General features: G+C 32.7%; 2 protein-coding genes across 2 annotated transcripts in view; one reads left to right on the top strand and one right to left on the bottom strand.

Moving 5' to 3' along the window:
• The window catches only part of LOC124536277 (GTP-binding protein Rhes), a 31,807-nt gene extending 21,090 nt beyond the window's left edge, over window positions 1–10,717 (top strand). The window contains exons 3-4 of the mRNA XM_047112788.1: window positions 8,157–8,337; window positions 9,957–10,717. Of these exons, the coding sequence (XP_046968744.1) occupies window positions 8,157–8,337; window positions 9,957–10,407 (632 nt within the window). The 3' untranslated portion in view covers window positions 10,408–10,717. The remainder of the gene's footprint in view (window positions 1–8,156; window positions 8,338–9,956) is intronic.
• A 3,888-nt stretch (window positions 10,718–14,605) lies between these two features.
• On the bottom strand, window positions 14,606–15,912 carry LOC124536232. The gene is made up of 2 exons (XM_047112723.1): window positions 15,774–15,912; window positions 14,606–15,322 (listed from the first exon to the last, which is right to left on the bottom strand). Exons 1-2 carry the CDS (start codon window positions 15,907–15,909, stop codon window positions 14,655–14,657), a joined length of 804 nt encoding a protein of 267 aa, XP_046968679.1. The 5' UTR covers window positions 15,910–15,912; the 3' UTR covers window positions 14,606–14,654.
• Window positions 15,913–18,791: the final 2,879 nt, after the last annotated feature.

Raw genomic sequence — 18,791 nt, 5'->3', positions numbered from 1 at the left:
AGATATGGCAGGTTATAGCCGAGTGTAGAACTGCGTTCACATTTTGTATTCAAAGATAATATATATAATATTTTGAAGAATTTGCGAAATGCAAAGATATGTCTATATCAGCATAGCGAAGGCTTGATACAGTTATGATTGAAATATAACTTTTAACAAAACAATTCCTGAGTAAAAACTTAATTACTTACTTATATCTAGTATAAAAAGGCTTTTTTTAGATATACATGTAAATATTGAACAACATCACATACATTAATCCTAATGTAAGCTAAAGCATTTGTGTTATGAAAAATCAAAAGTAACGACGGTACCACAAACACCCACACCCAAGACAACGTAGAAAACTTATGAACTTTTTCTACATCGACTCGGTCGGGTATCGAATCCGGGACCTTGGAGTGTTGTACTCATTAAAACCATTGTACACACTACTCGAATATTCTAAATGGTCGTCTAATTTGAACTGACGAATCATAATAATTTACATTTTCCAATAATACAGAATGAGTTTTGGTAAATTGTAGTACCAATTATTTCACTTTATTTGCGGCACACTTTTTGCAACAATGTCTGCTGTTAATCAACGAAATCATTTTAAGTTTGTTTTGCTACAATCTGTTAGTTACTGATCTAAAAAGCCCTTGCACTCCAAGACAAAGGCTTCTTTATTAAACCTAACCCACGACCAACCCCTTAAAATTCAATGTCGCGGACAACAACTAATGATTTACTTGGTGGCAGGGCCTTGTGCAAGTCCGTCTGGGTAGGTACCACCCACTCATCAAATATTCTACCGCCAAATAACAGTACTCAGTATTATTTTGTTCCGGTTTGAAGGATGAGTGAGCCAGTGTAACTACAGCCACAAGGGACATAACATCTTAGTTTCCAAGGTTGGTGGCACATTGACGATGTGAGGAATACTTAATATTTCTTACAGCGTCATTGTCCATGAGTGATGGTGACCACTTACCATCAGGTGGACCATATGCTCGTCCGCCAACCTATACCATAAAAAATAAAATAAAATAAGTTATCCATTTTTGCCAAAAACATCCCGTAGGAAATCCCGAGCTCTGAGATTGTAACAAAATATATACGTACATTTTACGCTATATATTTCATTGAAAATTTTATGCAACGTTTCTATAATTTTTGACGCAAAATTGTTTTGCTCTTGTTACATTTATCTATTGAATTTTTAATTTATAGTGATAATGATGTTTTGTTGGATCAAACATAGATTTATGAGAAACGAATATTAATGAGAAAATTAAAGTAAAATAATAGAAAACTTTTAATTAAAAACTTCATTTCCGTTAAAGCAACTTTGAATACCTCACGGAACTGAGTTTATTTCTTTGTCTTGCAAATTATAATATTTTTGAGTGAAATTACAGAAGTACTTGAAATTTTGATAATTTGTTATTAATTACTTTTAAAAAGAGAACAGTCATTATATAATTATTTTACCCTGAGGAGAGATAGACAACCTTATTTGACATAATTCGCGATAAGTCCCTTCATTTTTATATAAAAATATATGTTTTTATTTAATACTAGCCACCCGCCAGGGCTTCGCTCGGCTGCAATGCTGATACTGAATACACTACAGAATGTCTTACAACGTTCACAGTTTTTCGGTAATTAGATTATACAAACCGCTACGTTTTACAAAATCACTTTAGAAACTAAAATTATCTGTGTTTCTCTACTATAATGTGCATGTCTAATACGAGTACATATAAAACTTCTTTTTAAATCAATCTATTTGTCAAAAAAACCAGCGTCAAAATTCATTGGGTAATTTGAAAGATCTAAGCATACATAGAGACAGTGGTAAGTGACTCTGTTTAATACTATGTAATGATAATGATAATGAAACGAGAACTGTATATAAAAACTCCTTAATAATTTCGAAAACAATATTTAAATTTCGAATAATCAATTTAAAGTAATATTATATCTCACAGCACAGAATATATCAAATAATATTTGATATAATCTGTGCGTATACATTATTCAGCTTCCCGTTTTGTCCTTGCAGCATCAATAGAGGTGTTATCCCGTTAAATGTCACGGATCAAAAGTCATTTGCAATTCCGAATCGGCAATGTATTTAATTACTACAATTTACATTAAGCTTTAAAATTAATTGCTGTGTCACTACAAAGCTTAAAAGCCCGACGTATATTTGGTTATTCGAATTAAACAAAAGTTATTTTTATACATTTTAAAGAATTTCAAATTTATTTTAATGTTAAATTACAATTTATATTTTAATATAGTTATATATATATATATGTCATTTGATAAATTTAACGTATACGTTTATGTTCAAAAATATATATGTTCTTGTCTGCCTCTGGCTCTAAATCATTTAACACGTTCATTGCGACGCGAGGTCTAATGTGCCTCGTATGTGTCTCCCTCGTGGTACGGCTAAGAATAAATAAATTTATCTGTCACGCGGAAGCTGTAACATCTATATGATATATTGTAGGATATTGATAAATATATTTATACGATAAAAACTATTTAAAAGAAAATGCTATGAAACCAAACTATCGGGTAGTTCGGTAACTTTCGCCGCAATTTCGGCAAATCTGTTCTACAAACCGGTGGTCTTATAAAATCATTCCAAGGTATTTTTAAGAAACTTTTTTAATAAAATATACATTGACTATGACTTTAACTCAGGAGTATTTTTGAACCGTCATTGTACAGTCGGGGTAAAAAAGGTAACGAGCGATAATCTGCTTTACCGATCGAGAATGACATATTGCGACGCAATGATCTGATGTTTAAATTCAAAAGGTACTAAGAATTTAAGACTTGATAAAGGAAAGAATTTGAAAACTGACGAAGGTTTTCTTACTTTGACTGCACAAGATGTTATGTTAAAGGGTGCAACAAGGGATATTAAAACAATTTTTTTTTTCAATATTCCTTGCTGCATTAAAACCTTGTCATTTATCTTTGATATCGGAGCACAGAACTATAAAATATACTTCTTCGGTTCTATAATAATAATTGTTAAGCGAACCCACGGGCTTTCCTTTTTTAAATAAAAACGACTACTTGACAGTAAGAGAGCATCATCATTTATAGGCACCGTGCGTAGCGATGACTCTGCCATCTCGTGACATGAATTCTCGTGAATATGAATTCAAAACTTTTAAACTCAATTTCAGAAATTCTACCGTCAAACAACGGAAAATATTTCTGAATTATCGTGTTAATTTTTGATAATTTGAGCTATCGAAATGTATTGTTGTATTTGTGGATGCCTTAATACATCCAAAAACAACTTTAAGGGTGTAAAATTTTACTATTTATCTACTAATAGTACTCACATGCCATGGCTTAGGGATAAAAGAGTGAAATGGATAAATGCAGTTATAAAACGCACGTAAGTATACCTTCAAGTATTTAAAAAGTACTATTTGATTTTATATATAAAAATCACCAATTTTGTGAGTAACTGTTATGGAAGACAGTTTGACTTTCGTCGATTGTTGAATCTAACCTATAACCTGTTGTTTGTTTCTTTTAGTAGACATCCAAATAACTGGTTCCCATCTAAAAATACCACCATCTGCAGCGCCCATTTTATTGGCAACAGAAAATCCGAAAATCCTCAACAACCCTCGTATGTATCTACAATTTTTCCAGTTACTACTGTTTCTTGTTCTTGTCCAACTGTCTGTGACATCGAAAACATGTCCTGACTCGAATAGCTTCTGGCCTTTTAATACATTTTGACCACGCTGCCGATCATTGTTAATTGGTAAAAAACCATGTTTTATAATTTTGATCATTGTAAAATCATATTTACAGACATGACAGCTGTCATCCTGCCACCAATGTGTCTGGGAAGTTTCTTTTTTTACTCGCATGGTGTCTCTACTGTCGCCCTCTATTGTTTCTGCACGGTGCCTATAGATATTTTTATTCTAAGAAATATTAACTATCAAATTTTCCAAATTTGATAGTTAATATTTAAGTCGTCATGTTCCTTATAACTTGTACGATTACTCGTATTTGCCTTCCGTATTTATCCGAATAATACTTACTTTATAATATATAAATAATAGAATTTATAAATACTCTCATTTCAGAAGATTAAATAAGATAATGAAGGGTAATTTATAAATAAATAATTCTGTTCTTTGAAATGATTGATCGTATTCTAATAAATTGCTTTATAAGCCTAAATAATTAATCTAATAAATAAATCATAGCTTTGAGGATTGATACGTTCAATTTATTAGTAATGAACAATTAGCTAGAAATGATTAAGTTTCATAGACGTACTATCCAATTAATTCGGTCCCAGAGCGATAGATTTGATTCGGTACTTGATAAAACAAGTCTGACATAAAAATATGAGAACACGAGATATTGTAATACTGTTGATTAATTGGAAAATGTAAGGCTTCAATATTTTTTTTATTAAAAGATTGTTTAAACACATGCAAATGACAGGCACATATACAGAGAGGAAGTACGTAATGATAAAGGTTAGTCCACAGACTATGGAAGACACAGACATCTGTAAAAAAGTTTATCGACAAAATGTTTGTAAGGACTTTTCATTACCTCCGACTTTTAGGGCTGAGGATGCAGAGTTTTTCAAAGAATTTACTTAGCAGTATCGTTGCAAACCTCGGTGCGAGTAATTCTAACAGAGATGGATTAACATCAATGATTAATTATTCACATTTAAATAATTATTCACTGATCAATTATTTAGCACCAACCAACACACCAACTTTTATCTGCGCTGCTGTTACACAGACAAATTTCGATAGAAGTCTGTGCAAGTCTGTGTCGTATGGACCTACATGTAGCCACACGTTAGTCGCAGGATATACACAAATGTTATGCAGTTTTTATTTTTGTACAATACTAGCTAGCCGACAGGTAGCACATTAGTATCGCCTCCTGAATATTTCTTTTTGATATCCGAATAAATACTTAAAAAAAAAAAAACATTAGAATTTACAAATGCTCTCATTTAAGAAGATTGGCTCAGAAAAAGTAGCCTATCTTTTCTAATATATTTTCTTTAAATTGATAAATAAATAATTCTGGTCTTTAAAATGATATAATTATATGTTTATACTTCTAAATTGAAAAACGATCTGAGTTTGTTCCACTGGTTCCACTCAAATCAGCGTTATTTTCGGAACTTTTAGTCTAATTTGATAATCATGAAATAAGTGTAACGCTTCTGTATTTACTCAATAAATTTGACTTGTTTTCATTAAAGAGCAAATATACAACAAAATTATATATTGTGCCAGAAATCTTCGGTACCGGATATAGAAAAAAACCAACTGAATTTAATCAAAGCACGGTTTTGACGCGCTATAAACACGCAGACTTCCATTTTAATTAATTAAGTTTTCTAATGACTTCGATAGAAAGTTTAAAATACATAACTAAGAAAAGCAATCGAAAATAAAGTCATTTTGATCGCTTTATGTTCATATCAATTAAAATTCAATGGAATCCGTGAACATTAATTTTGTGTTCAAAACTTTCATGACAAATAATAATATTTACAACGCCGGTGTTTAAAACATTTGCATTTATTGATAATAATTAAAGTTTTATTAATATCTATTTAAAATTTACCAATTTAATTACAGTATGAAGCACTGTTAATTATGGATTGAATTACTAATTTATCAACGCTTGTGTTTTATTATTTAAAAACAATATAATAAATATTCAAATGAAAAATTAGTGTGCATATAATGAAAGCGTTTTATCGTGGCTAGTAATACATATTTTGGTTTAAATTAGATTTGACTATATGTATATATTAATAAGTCCATACTCGAATGCATAAAGAAGGCAGATTGGAGCGCGTGAAATTTCAGTGGTTCAACAATAACGAATACAAACTCCCTGTGGTATTTGTTATTTAATTGTAGTTAAATATCAAGGAATATTATGTATTACTTGATACACAGATAAGCAGAAGTAAATAGTTTGCTACATAAAGCATTACCCAATACACTCGCGTTTTATAATTCCTTCTAAATCTTCCGAGGAAAGGCATAACTCATCATATTCCTCTCAATTAAAAATTTTATTTTCCACTGAGCGCGAAGTTAGAAGTAAACACAAATGTTGTATTCCGTCTTAAATAAAGGTCACGGATTACAAAAAATATACTACATTCAAGGCTTTTGCAGGCACTTTTGAATCGTCATTTCTTACAAATGAAGCTACAACTTGCAAACGGTTCAGAGCGGAGATTCAACCGAGAAGAAACGGCAAAACACAATAGCTACTCTCTTATGTCAATTAAAGAACATATGAATGCTAATCCTGAGCCGAGATGGCCCAGTGGTTAGAACGCGTGCATCTTAACCGATGATTGCGAGTTCAAATCCAAGGAAGAACCACTGAATGTTTATGTGCTTAATTTGCGTTTATAAATTCATCTCGTGCTCGGCGGTGAAGGAAAACATCGTGTGGAAACCTGCATGTGTGTCATTTCATAGAAATTCTGCCATATGTGTATTGGAACAATATGGAATGGTGGAATATTTTCCATACCTTCTCCTCAAGGGAAGAGGAGGCCTTAGCCAAGTTGTAGGAAATTTACAGGCTGTTGTTGTTGAATGCTATTTTTAATGCTAATTTTATCTTATTCCGGTAAAAGTCGCTTTTTTAATGTAGCTACTTTAAAACAAAACCAAACTATATTATAAACGCCTAGCCACTTAAAACTACGCCGTTCAACCAGCGACCTCAATGATATCATTCAATTTACCTTCCGTTTATAAAATAGGGTAGTTTGTTTTAGACACTCCTTTGTTTTTTGAAATTAGGGTGCATAAAATTCACCTCTATTAACTCATTAATTAAGTTTTTGTTTCGGTCTAGAGGTAACTAGACTGTTTTTTAAGAAATCGAAGGCATGACAGTGGTGGAGCACCCGTCTGCACAAATCACCGGCATAGCGTGCTCACGTCAAAAATTATTTAAAATAAGAACAAATTTTTACTGTAGTTCCCTAGGGCATATGAGCAGTTAATATCCCATAAGGGCAAAGACTTTTTGTTATGCTGTCATGTCTCCGCTTTCATACCCAATTCCCTTTTTGTGTACGTGGGACGTATACCATATACTTACTTATTTCTTTTATTTTATAAACGTTGTATTATATTTATTTTATGAACAAAACTTATGTTACATTATACACTCTCTCTCTCCTATGCATTTATTATTCCCATCTGATGGTGGGGTCTGCCTTCCTGTTTTTTTGGTTCCACTTCGCTCGATTTGATGTATCGTTTTCAGAAACGTTGCATGAAGTAAGATCTTTTCTGACCGCATCTGTCCTTTTGGTTTTAGGTTGCCCTTTGGGTCTAGACCCTGTTACGTTAAGATTGGTCTCTAAATTTCCTATGTACTCTGGGTGTCTTCTTGTGATGTGCCTAAACCAGCGAAACGTAATATCTTTCTTCCGAAATCTTATGAAATATCCTTTTTATCGCTGTCATGTGTTCTACGTCATACTCACGTCGCCAGTACGTACGATAAAATATAAATAAATCATAAATAAACTTTTTGACGCTTCGACACATTTGTATGTTACATTATACAATCGTTTACTTTAACTGTAAATTATTTCAAACATTCACACTGAACAATGAATATTCCTGAATGTGATTCGACGATGTTGAGACGTATTAATATTTCTGCGAGACTGTGACAATGCAGGGTGTTATAAAGAAAGAGATTCACGGAAGCAACAAAGGTCGCCAAGCGAGGTAGTTTGCATGCAATCTTGTGTAACATGCGCCATTATAGAGAAATTTAGTGCTCAGATAACTTACCTATTAGTTCGTAAGATGGTTTACGGCGTGGTGATTACAAACCTCGCAGGCGGGGAATAATGTCCCTATGTCCCTTTGTATGCTTACAACAACAACAACAACAGCCTGTAAATTCCCACTACTGGGCTAAAGGCCTCCTCTACCTTTGAGGAGAAGGTTTGGAACATATTCCACCACGGTATTCCAATGCGGGTTGGTGGAATACACATGTGGCAGAATTTCTAACCGCTGGGCCATCTCGACTCTTTTATAGTATGCTCAAATATATTTCAATGTTATGTTTTTTAACAGGTGATCTGTTCGTGCTAGTGTTTGCAATGGACTGCCGGGAATCCTTCGAAGAGGTGATTCGACTTCGCGAGCAAATTCTGGAGACGAAAGCTAGTGCGAGCAGCGGAAGCAGCCGGGGTCGGAAACATGCCCCCAGGGTGCCAATGGCAATTGCTGGCAATAAATGCGACCGAGAACTAAAGTATGTATTATAATATTCAATATGTCATATTATTGTAACTGGATATATTACTATCGTTTTGAATGCATTTGAATTTAAGCAATTGCTATTTAAACTCAAATTTAGGTATTTCGTTTTACGCATATTTCTACTTCAAACAAACAACACAGTTTAAATAAATTACTTATTACCGTAACTAAATTTATATTATTGTCGTTATAGTTGTATGTTGCGTAAATTATTTTTATTTTGCAATACTGTTTTTCTCAATAAATAAGCTACGTAAACTATTTATTTGTGTGTGTGTGTGTGTGTGTGTGTGTGTGTGTGTGTGTGTGTGTGTGTGTGTGTGTGTGTGTGTGTGTGTGTGTGTGTGTGTGTGTGTGTGTGTGAGTGTGTGTGTGTGTGTGTGTGTGTGTGTGTGTGTGTGTGTGTGTGTGTGTGTCTGTGTGTGTGCGTGTGCGTGCGTGCGTGCGTGCGTGCGTGCGTGCGTGCGTGCGTGCGTGCGTGCGTGCGTGTGTGTGTGTGTGTTAGTGACCACATGGAAACAACTGATATATTCCTCTTTTAAAGTATTGAGGATTTAAAGACATTATGTTGCATTTCATTATAGTTTTTTCATTCTGTAGTTTTAACATAAATTTATTTTTTATATAACGTTAAAAGACGTATGAGAGAATAGGTAATTAATAAAAATGGTTTGAATATGTGGTAAATGTGTACAATGTTTTATACACGGTTGTTAAACAAATCCCATAAAATTTAAGACCAGTTTAGAAGGTAAGTCATTGTAATGAGAACCGATTATAATAAGATAATACTTATCTATTATAAAATTCGAATACTCATGAATAAATATGATAATCTGATTTACACTTTCTGCCGCATTGAACGCTTATAGACATCGTAACAATTACTTAGCTGTATCTAGACTTAATAAACAGTATTGTCAACTGGCTTTATTATACTGTTAATTAAAAAAAATAACTCACTAAATATAAAGGATTAGATTTTATCATTAAGAAGTTCTATATTACCCGCGCGACTCGTAACGTTAACAAAGTTTAATGAATTTAGTTATACTTTTAATTTAATAGTTTTTAGTATGTTGTGAGACCCGGGAGGATCACGAAAGCCTCGCCCGAGAGAGATGGATAGATGTAATTTATAGCGAACTACAATAGAGAAGAGATGATAGATGACCGCACTAAGACTTCTATAAATAATGTGTTCATAATATATAATATATAAACACTATTAGTATCTCGTGATTAAGATTATTAGAAAGATTTTAATCTTTTTGATCCAATTTTGTTTTTATCTTTGTCTGAGAAGTTTTTTTGGAGACATAATAAATTACCAAGATTATTTTGTTAAGTAAAAAATACTATTGAGGATAATTATAGTTATTAGATTATAAATTAGGATGGTCATTTTTATTATTACAGTTTTTTAATACGGAATATATAGCACGGAATATATATTTTTAGTTTTAGCTGTTTTCACGACACTGAACTGTTCTCATGAACAAGACATTCGTAGTTAATATCATAATATCGAACTCCTCCAACTAAAAATAAGAAACATGGTAATCCCGTATTAAATAACTGTAATTATAGTTATTGTTTTATTTTGTCCAGGACTGTACAGCCAGAAGAGGCAACCGCTTACTGCGCAACGCAAGACTCCGCCTGCGTGTTCGTCGAAACATCAGCTAAGAGAAACTTTCACGTCGACGATCTTTTCTACGACCTTTTCGTAGTGGCGAATCTGCCATTAGAAATGGCACCCAACCATCACAAGCGTGTTAGCACCGCCTTCGGTAGTCCCTGCACCCTGCCTCCAACGAGCAGTCAAAGTAGTAGAAGTAAGAAATGCACTTTATCGATAAAACGGCGTTTATCAGACGCCTGTGGAGTCGTCGCACCGAACGTCCGAAGGCCCAGCATTCGCACTGACCTTATGATTATGAGAACGAAAACTTGTGCCAAAGGTGACGGAGACAGTGGCAGTGGAAGTCCGAAGCTCAACTTAAATAGGTTAGTACGATCGAGCACGCAAAACGACAAACGATCATGCGCAATACAGTGATAGTATAATAAATGAATGTAGGTATATAAATGTTGAAAGGATTGGTCAGGTGCTAAATGTAGTCGATTTAAGACGATTATACGTCCTTTTAGATAATCGACTCGTTTTTGAGGAAACCCCAACATTAAAAGAAGGCACTCACTGGATTTTATTTAAAATAAAACATCGGAGGGAATTCAAAGAAATTCTTGTATTATTATAGATCGGTGGATAAAATATAGAATATTAAAATCGATCGTATTAAGTACAATTAAGGTAACTACGTAAATTGGTCGTGTTGCTTCGTTGGATTTTTAAAGCAGTGTTGTAATATTAAAAAAATATAACAAGCTTAGTACATGTAACCGTTGAATACATCTGTGTGTGTAAAAACTTTTAATTGCTTTTATATAATTTGTAAATCTTTCGAAATTATTTCTATATATGAGTTAACCGTTTGTTATTAAAATATTTCTGCTGTATTTCGAGAGTTTAAATTATAAATTGTTGAAGAGGGACCAAAAATTGTTCTCGCTATTGGGTTGGATATAAGCTTCTATGGAATTAACATTATGAAATTGCATTCAAGTGTAAAATTTATTTTAATTTTTGTTATTACAATGAATTAAAAATACTTGTTATATATGTAAAATTACATATTGGGAGAAGAAATATATGGGAATTCTCTTTACGTATCAATATATCGTGTCGTTTATATCATATTCTCTTGTTCTACTGTGTATCTTTGTGATCTTTACCTGTACCTTCTTGTCCGTGCGAAAATAAATATGTTTGTAAAAAAAAATATTGTATTTTTTTTTCTTATTATATTTTGGGACTTTTGTTTAACACAGGTACGTCAATCCCATTGTCGCTTCTTCCTTTTTAAATATTAATTACTATTATTTATAGTTGTTAGATAACATTTCAGGAGCATCCTAGTAGATTCTGAGGGATCTGATAGAATACTCTGAAGTAATTTAAAATCGAATAAACATGTATTTAAATTAGTTAAAAGTAACTTTCTATGAATCTGAGTCTTGTCATATCTTTCTTTTATATTCTAAGATTTTTGTCTAAGTTTTTATTACTTTCATTTTAAATGTCGCATCACTGCGACTTTGCACTAGTAGCTAAAAAATAAGATTGCAAAGGTGAGCCTAGGCTCAAACCCCAAGGAGGGCTGATAAGAACATCAACAGCCAAGAGTCTGGAAGTTAGAAATTTGACCCGTACATCGAAATGGACGTAAGCCTTCTAGTCGTGTGACATTCATTCATCAGATAAAACGATGATGAAAGAGAATACAACTGGTAAAACCATGTTGTGGTGGTTCAAACCTAGGATAACACCACTGAATTTTCATGTGCTCAATTTGTTTTTCATGTACTTAATTTGTGTTTATTATTCAACTTCACTTCGGTGGTGAAAGAAAACATCGTGAAGAAATATTCATGGGTCTAATTTCAACAAAATTCTGTCGCTTGTGAATCCAACAATCCGTACGGAAGCTGTGTGGTGGATTATGCTCCTAACCTTCACAACAATGGGAGAGGCTTAGTCTAGAAATAAATGTCCTGACTTTGGTGTTTTCTATTTCTTATTTTATTATGCCTGTATTTGTTATGTTATTTTCATCAACCGATTGTTGGGGCAAGGGCACCGTGGCTGACACCGGCTCCAAATATAGCAATAATTATAACTACATTATATAATCGTAAATCAACTTTTAAGTAGTCTAATATTTTTCATTTCATTTTACTTAGGAGGACTCTAAAACATATGTTGAATACGCAATTATTTTTATTACTTTTTAGTGCATATTCATTTGTTTTAAAATAGTATTTGTTTGAAGTCGGTTTTTATTTTGTTAAAATTTTTATTTATTATCAAGCAGCTTCATAACTTAAATTTTAATATAGTTCCTTGCAATGATATTACTTGTGATATCAATATATTTTTCTAAATGTATTTATTTTCCATACTGAGCAAGGAAATCTCTTAGTTGACTTCGAAGAGAAGGACCGAAGTAAATATTTCGGTCAAGATCTTGTGTCCGGGGTGGCAATTTTCATATAAGTAAGTTTTCCATGAACCATCTTAGCGCTCGCGTTAATCTCCCTGCAGCCCAAGTTCTGAAGTTGAGTTCAGAAGTTCTTAAGCTTTCTTGACAACAATTGTTTTGTTAATTATGTCTTTGTCACACATTTGCGCACTAATTCAACTCATAACACTGTACTGTAGTTAGCAAATTGTTTCAATAACGATTTTATGTTTATTTTCTTAGAATAAATTTATTGACATAAGGATTAATAACATTAAATGCTTAAATATATACAAATATAAACTAAAACAAGTTACTGTATAAATCTTGACCGAGTGGAATGGTGGCAAGAATGCTAGCAGCATTTCCTCGTTGAATCGCAATTCTGATCTTCTGGGCAAAAAACGAACCAGCCCTCCTGTCACCAGTGGAGGCAATGAGGCGAGGTGTTATACTTTTGATGAAGCTTTTTGCACCACTACTCCAAGGGCCAAGCGTTTCGACAGCAAATGGAACAAAAAAGTAATTAGATATAATAGTACCTAATTGTTAATTTTTGTACATTACATTTTAAATGTGGATGCTCTGTCGGTAAATTTTATCAATTAAATAATATTTTATGTTATCTAAAATTACATAGTACTTTTTGTAATGTTAAACGATAAAATCTAACTGTAAAACCTGTCACGCTATTAAGCAATTTAAAAGAGCTAAAGAAAATCATCGAATATGGTTTTTTTTTATTTTTTAATATTCGATTTAAATGGATAAAAAAAGTATTGAACGTAAACAGCAACATTATTTTGCATTTAACAAAACGGTGCTTTGTACTTATATAATCAGTGAGCATTAGCGACCATAACATAAACAAAGTAAGCACGTAAAATTCTGTTGTACAATTAAATGCTTGGGCTTGAACCCGCATTTCAAATTCAAATGAATTTGTTCATTTTGGTATTAAGGCTATAAGTTATTAATAATCAAGGTCTTTACCTAGCAAAAGGACTAGCAAAGGTTCGCAAAACCCTGAGAAACTGGTCCTTGCTACCATTTGTTTCTAGGTTTGTGTATTAGTAGTAGGTACAACAACAACAACAAGGTTTTGTGTCTGTGTATGAGTGCAACCCTTATTAATTATGTTAGCGCCATTCACCAATATTGGTATTAATGTGTTCCGTTTTAAATTGTAAATGAGAAAGTATTACAAGCATAAAGTAGTCGTTAATTTTACTTTATACTACGCATTGTACCAGTGTAAATACATGAAGGAAACCACTTACCATTAGGAAACTGAAATGCTAATCAACCCTCTTAAATAAACAATAATAAATCAGACTAACGAGCCGCCTCTCGTTATTAAGTAGATTTTCAATACTCTATTATTCTCTTAGAAATGTTACAGAGGATAGAAACAGCCTGTAAGTGTACCAATGGACGATTTCCTCCCTTTGAGGAGGTTTCTAACTAATTCCACCACTCTGCTTATATTCGGTTTGGTGGATAACCATGTTATGGAATTTCATTGGGTGGATGTAGGTTTCCTCACGATGAATTAAAAACACAAATTAAGCTTATGGAAATTCAGTAGTGATTGCGTAGGTTTTAACTCGCAATCATCTGTTAAGATGCATGCTAGTAGAATGATAGGTATTATATGGGGGTCTAGTGGTCAGATGGCATAGGATACCTATCATTAAAGTTGTCCTTCAATATTCAATTCCATATAAAGATCAAAATTCTGATGTAGATGATAAAAAAGCGTGGAATTATTACCCGTGGACTGCCAGGCAGGATATATTAATTTCAATAATTGTCTTAACTAACACTTTTTTTTTGAATTTTTATTTTTGAATTGTTGAAAAAGAGTAACTGCTGACTTTCTTGCCAGTTTTTCTCGGTAGATTCTACTTTCCGAACAGATGGTAACTTCACTTAATTGTTAAATGACGATTCAAAAGTGCTTGTAAAATTTCACTTGAATAAAGTTTATTTTGATTGATTGATTGAAGAGGTTGATATCATATAATATGAATCAATTCTATGAATTTCGTACAATGGTGAAACAAACGTTATAAAAATAGTAGGAAAGACAAAAAAGTACAAACGCCAATGGTAAATAAATATAACATTTTAGTAGAAAATTATAACTATTTTAATAAAACAAAACAATTTTTTGTAATATTATAATACATTATTTACAATAGCGAGTTACAACCAGTGCCAATCATGACTTGTGTTCTAGATTTTTTAACAACAAATTAATTAATCGCTTTTGAAGGCGATCCGATTCATTCGAAAAAGGCACGTTTTGTTTCATATTATCATAGTTTGTTTTGATATCGTCTATAAGCATCATTACTTTGATTTTAAACATTCTAGATTGTTCTTCAGTCATCGTATCAAATTCTGGTAGCAGACTCATAAGAAAGTACCTCATAGATTCACTACTAGACCTTGGAGGATCAGGGATAGGATTAAATATTTGATCTTCTGTTAATTTTGTGTCTTTTTGTTCTGATCTTCTGGTTTTACGACTTGAGGCTATATTTCGTTTTCTCTTACGGATCGGTGAATCCGGTTGAGATGATATTAAAGGATCGAGGTTCGTTTCTTCATCAGTAATTTCCGTATTAATTGTATCAACTATATTTTGGGTATCGTCTTCCGATTTCACTGCACATATAAGAATGTCTGCGTCTTTTCGAATGTTTCTCACAGAGCCTGCACTGTGAATCTCTTCTTTATACTCCAAGCAATTGAGTGGTTTCATAAATGGTAGAACGAAATGCAAGTACGGCGCTAAGTAATACGGTTTCTTTGTCTTTTCGCTGGGTTTCAGAGATCTGAGAAGCGAACTGCGTATGTTACGCCATTTTTCCTTGCATTCAGTAACTGAAATAGAAAACGTATTTTTATATAAATAACAAGTACTTCATATTAAACAAAAGGATTATTATATTTAAATATGAAGTATGTAGTTTATAGTAATCATTAAATAATATTTTCGCAAAAATTTGCATTCATTATAAATAACGTTGCGTGATTGCAAACTAAACCTGCAATATTATATTTTGTGCATACATGTTATTTATTTTCATATTAAGTTGATATATTATATTAATAATTTATAAGACGTAAACAACTCTCAATCGTAAGGCAATAATAATCATTAATTTTGAATTAAAGCTTTGAACAGAGTAGTGATCGTTTGGCCGAAGCGCTCTTGTTCCATTAGCATCTCAATTACAAAGACATTAAGTCTACAATCGATCGTCAACGCCACAAATGCAGTCTACAACGCTGTAATTGATAATACAGTATTAATGCAATGCTGTTTGTTTACCTGTTAAATCTGTACTCTGTGAAACTTGCGTCCACGCTTCATCTGCTAAATCTTTGCGATTATATTCCGGTAAATAGTTGTTGTAGAGACATTCGTACTTTTCGATTTCTTGTACAAGTCGTATTTCAGACGCCATGTTAGTTACGTCATGCGGCGCGACGCGGTAAAGGCGCGCGGTTGGCACTCAACGTGCGGGTCGACTATTGGGCATGCCGCGGGCGTGCTGCACCCTCCCCGCGCCGCGTCAGGGCCGCGTCTCGCCCGAGTGCCGTTCGTATGCGTTCGGCATAGCCGAGGAATCGAGAGTGGACCGCACGCGTGACGTATCAGTTCGTTGACATCAAGGTGAATGAGAGGCGTTAATAATATGATACAATTGCGCACTTCGTATTAAAACACGTCCCAGTTTCTACTACAATGTACATACATACTTATACATACAATTAAACTTCTTAAGAATTATTATTTATGTTTATTATTTTACTTATTTACAACATACTGAGTTAACGGCAATATTACTCGTGATTTGATTTGTAAACAAATCGTAAAATGTGCGTAAAACGTAAGTACGTGTCGGAATTTTATTTCTGTGCACCTGACCCTAATTACAGGCGGGTAAACACACTTTATTTACCCAATCGAGGATTGCTTTCGACGAAAACATTTTATACCTCCTTACGCACCTTATACCGTAATACACTCTGACATAACGGTTTTATCATCGCTCGAATGTGCCCAACAAGCGTGTGTATTGATCTCCGTGTGTTAAAAGCAATTACTTTTAAGATATTGATGAATTTAGATTGTCATATTTGAATTTCATGATAAAAAAATTAAATTGATCATGAGTAAGTTTTTTCGATAAAAAAATAACTGTTAAAATCTGCAACTTCTTTCGGCTCTGGCGATATATTTGACAATACTTTTGAAACCATTTTTTAAAAAATGTTCATGTTCAAAATGAACGCTGAAAATTTATGTGAGTTTGTACTGTTTTTGTGACTTATATAGAAACAAAAAGACAGACTGAGATTTTTTTCTTAGCACATTTCGATTTCATATTATGATATTTTTTATTTGATAGTGCATAGATAGACGGTTAAGACAAAAGTTTTTTCCGATTCCTGAGAATTCTATGAACAGTAGAATATAGTCGCTTCACTTCCAAAGGACACAAAGTGTAAACAATTGCGGCGTTTGACAATAATACAGAATAAACAGAGTTCCAGGTACAAAGATGTTAAGAATATATAAAGTAGTAAAAAGTAGTAAAATTGTCGTTGTCTTCATTTAATTGTCAACTATAATATTTGACAGTACGTCAGGCTATATTTGGGTAAAACAACAGTTATTTAAATAAGATAAGACAAGACCAGATGAAACAACAATACTTTTTGGTAATAAAAATAAAATTAAAAAAAAAACGATCCAAAATCTTTTAATAAACGTTTATTGCATCGGTTTACTTAAATTTTCTCACCAACTTTTTGTTACATTTCATTATTTATATATTTCTTGTGGTTGGTAAAAACTCGCTATTTTATGATACACACGTACGTATATTATCGTATCGTACTTCGTTATATTTCTCAAAGTAATTCTCAGCCTTATTGCGAACAGAATACTAAAATATACGATAAGCGAGTCGAGATGGCCCAGTGGTGCCAGAACGCGTGCATCTTAACCGATGATTGCGGGTTCAAACCCAGGCGAGCACCACTGATGTGCTTAATTTGTCTTTATATTTCATCTCGTGCTTAGCGGTGAAGAAAAACATCGTGAGGAAACCTGCATGTGACAAGTTTCAAAGATATTCTGCCACATGTGCATTCCACCAATCTGCATTGGAACTGCGTGGTGGAATATTTTCCAAACCTTCTCCTCAAAGGGAGCGGAGGCCTTTAGCCCAGCAGTGGGAATTTACAGGCTGTTGTTGTATACGACAAGCTACTTAAGTGTTCTTTTTTAAAAAATAATTTAAATTTCCAATGTTTCTGATTATTAAAACAATCAAATCAAAATAAACTTTATTCAAGAAGCCTTTTATAAGCACTTTTGAATCGTCATTTTACAATTAAATGTAGCTACCACCGGTTCGGAAAGTAGATTCTACTGAGAAAAACCGGAGCAACTTAAGTTTTTCAACATTTAAAAAATACAAAGTCATGGTTATAACAATCTTAATAACATTCGAAAAACAAACTTCGAATTCACTAGTAATTTAGGATCAAATATTTTTTATCTGTATTTCTTAAAATGTAAAAGTTTCGAGCTAGGCATAGTATACTCGATACAACTTCGGTACTGAATTCGTAGGAGTAATAAAGGGAATCCAATCCGATAACCTTTTTCCATGCACCTGTGACCAATGGAATGATTCCAGTTTACCTTTTAAAGATGCCAACTTACAAAACAAAATGATTTCCATTTCTTATCATCTTCTTATCAAATGACACATATATTGTCTTTTAAATAAACTTTATACGGAACCTGTGATTATTTATATGCCGAATCAACAGTGCTTGTAACATCACCTACGTACAGTCAGTACTTTAATTTATATATATATATATATATATATATATATACAGTAGTACTAGTAAATATAATATAAATTAAGTAGTAACATATATATATATATATATATATATATATATATATATATATATATATATATATTTGATATTACAATTTATAATGGATAGTCAGAGTAAGAAAACCTTCGTCAATTTTCAAACTCACTCCTTTACCAAGTCTGAAATTCTTAGGACCTTTTGAAACTAAAGTACTAAACTGACAACTGAATATAAAATTAAACTTACATAGTATGATAACTTGGTTCAAAATAGTGCAACATCTTTTGACTACGTCTAGTTTTATATCAACATGAAATCTTTTTATTGGCATAATTAGACATTCCATATTTAAATTACGTATGATATTATTCTACTGAATTGTCAAAATATGTCTGTCAGTGTCGTATATGCTCGATCGGTAAAGCAGATTATCGCTCATAAT

The sequence above is a fragment of the Vanessa cardui genome, chromosome 16 (assembly GCF_905220365.1).
Source record: "Vanessa cardui chromosome 16, ilVanCard2.1, whole genome shotgun sequence".
Taxonomy (NCBI): domain Eukaryota; kingdom Metazoa; phylum Arthropoda; class Insecta; order Lepidoptera; family Nymphalidae; genus Vanessa; species Vanessa cardui.
Note: the sequence above shows the minus strand (reverse complement) of the source record. Positions and strands in the feature narration are given on the sequence as shown.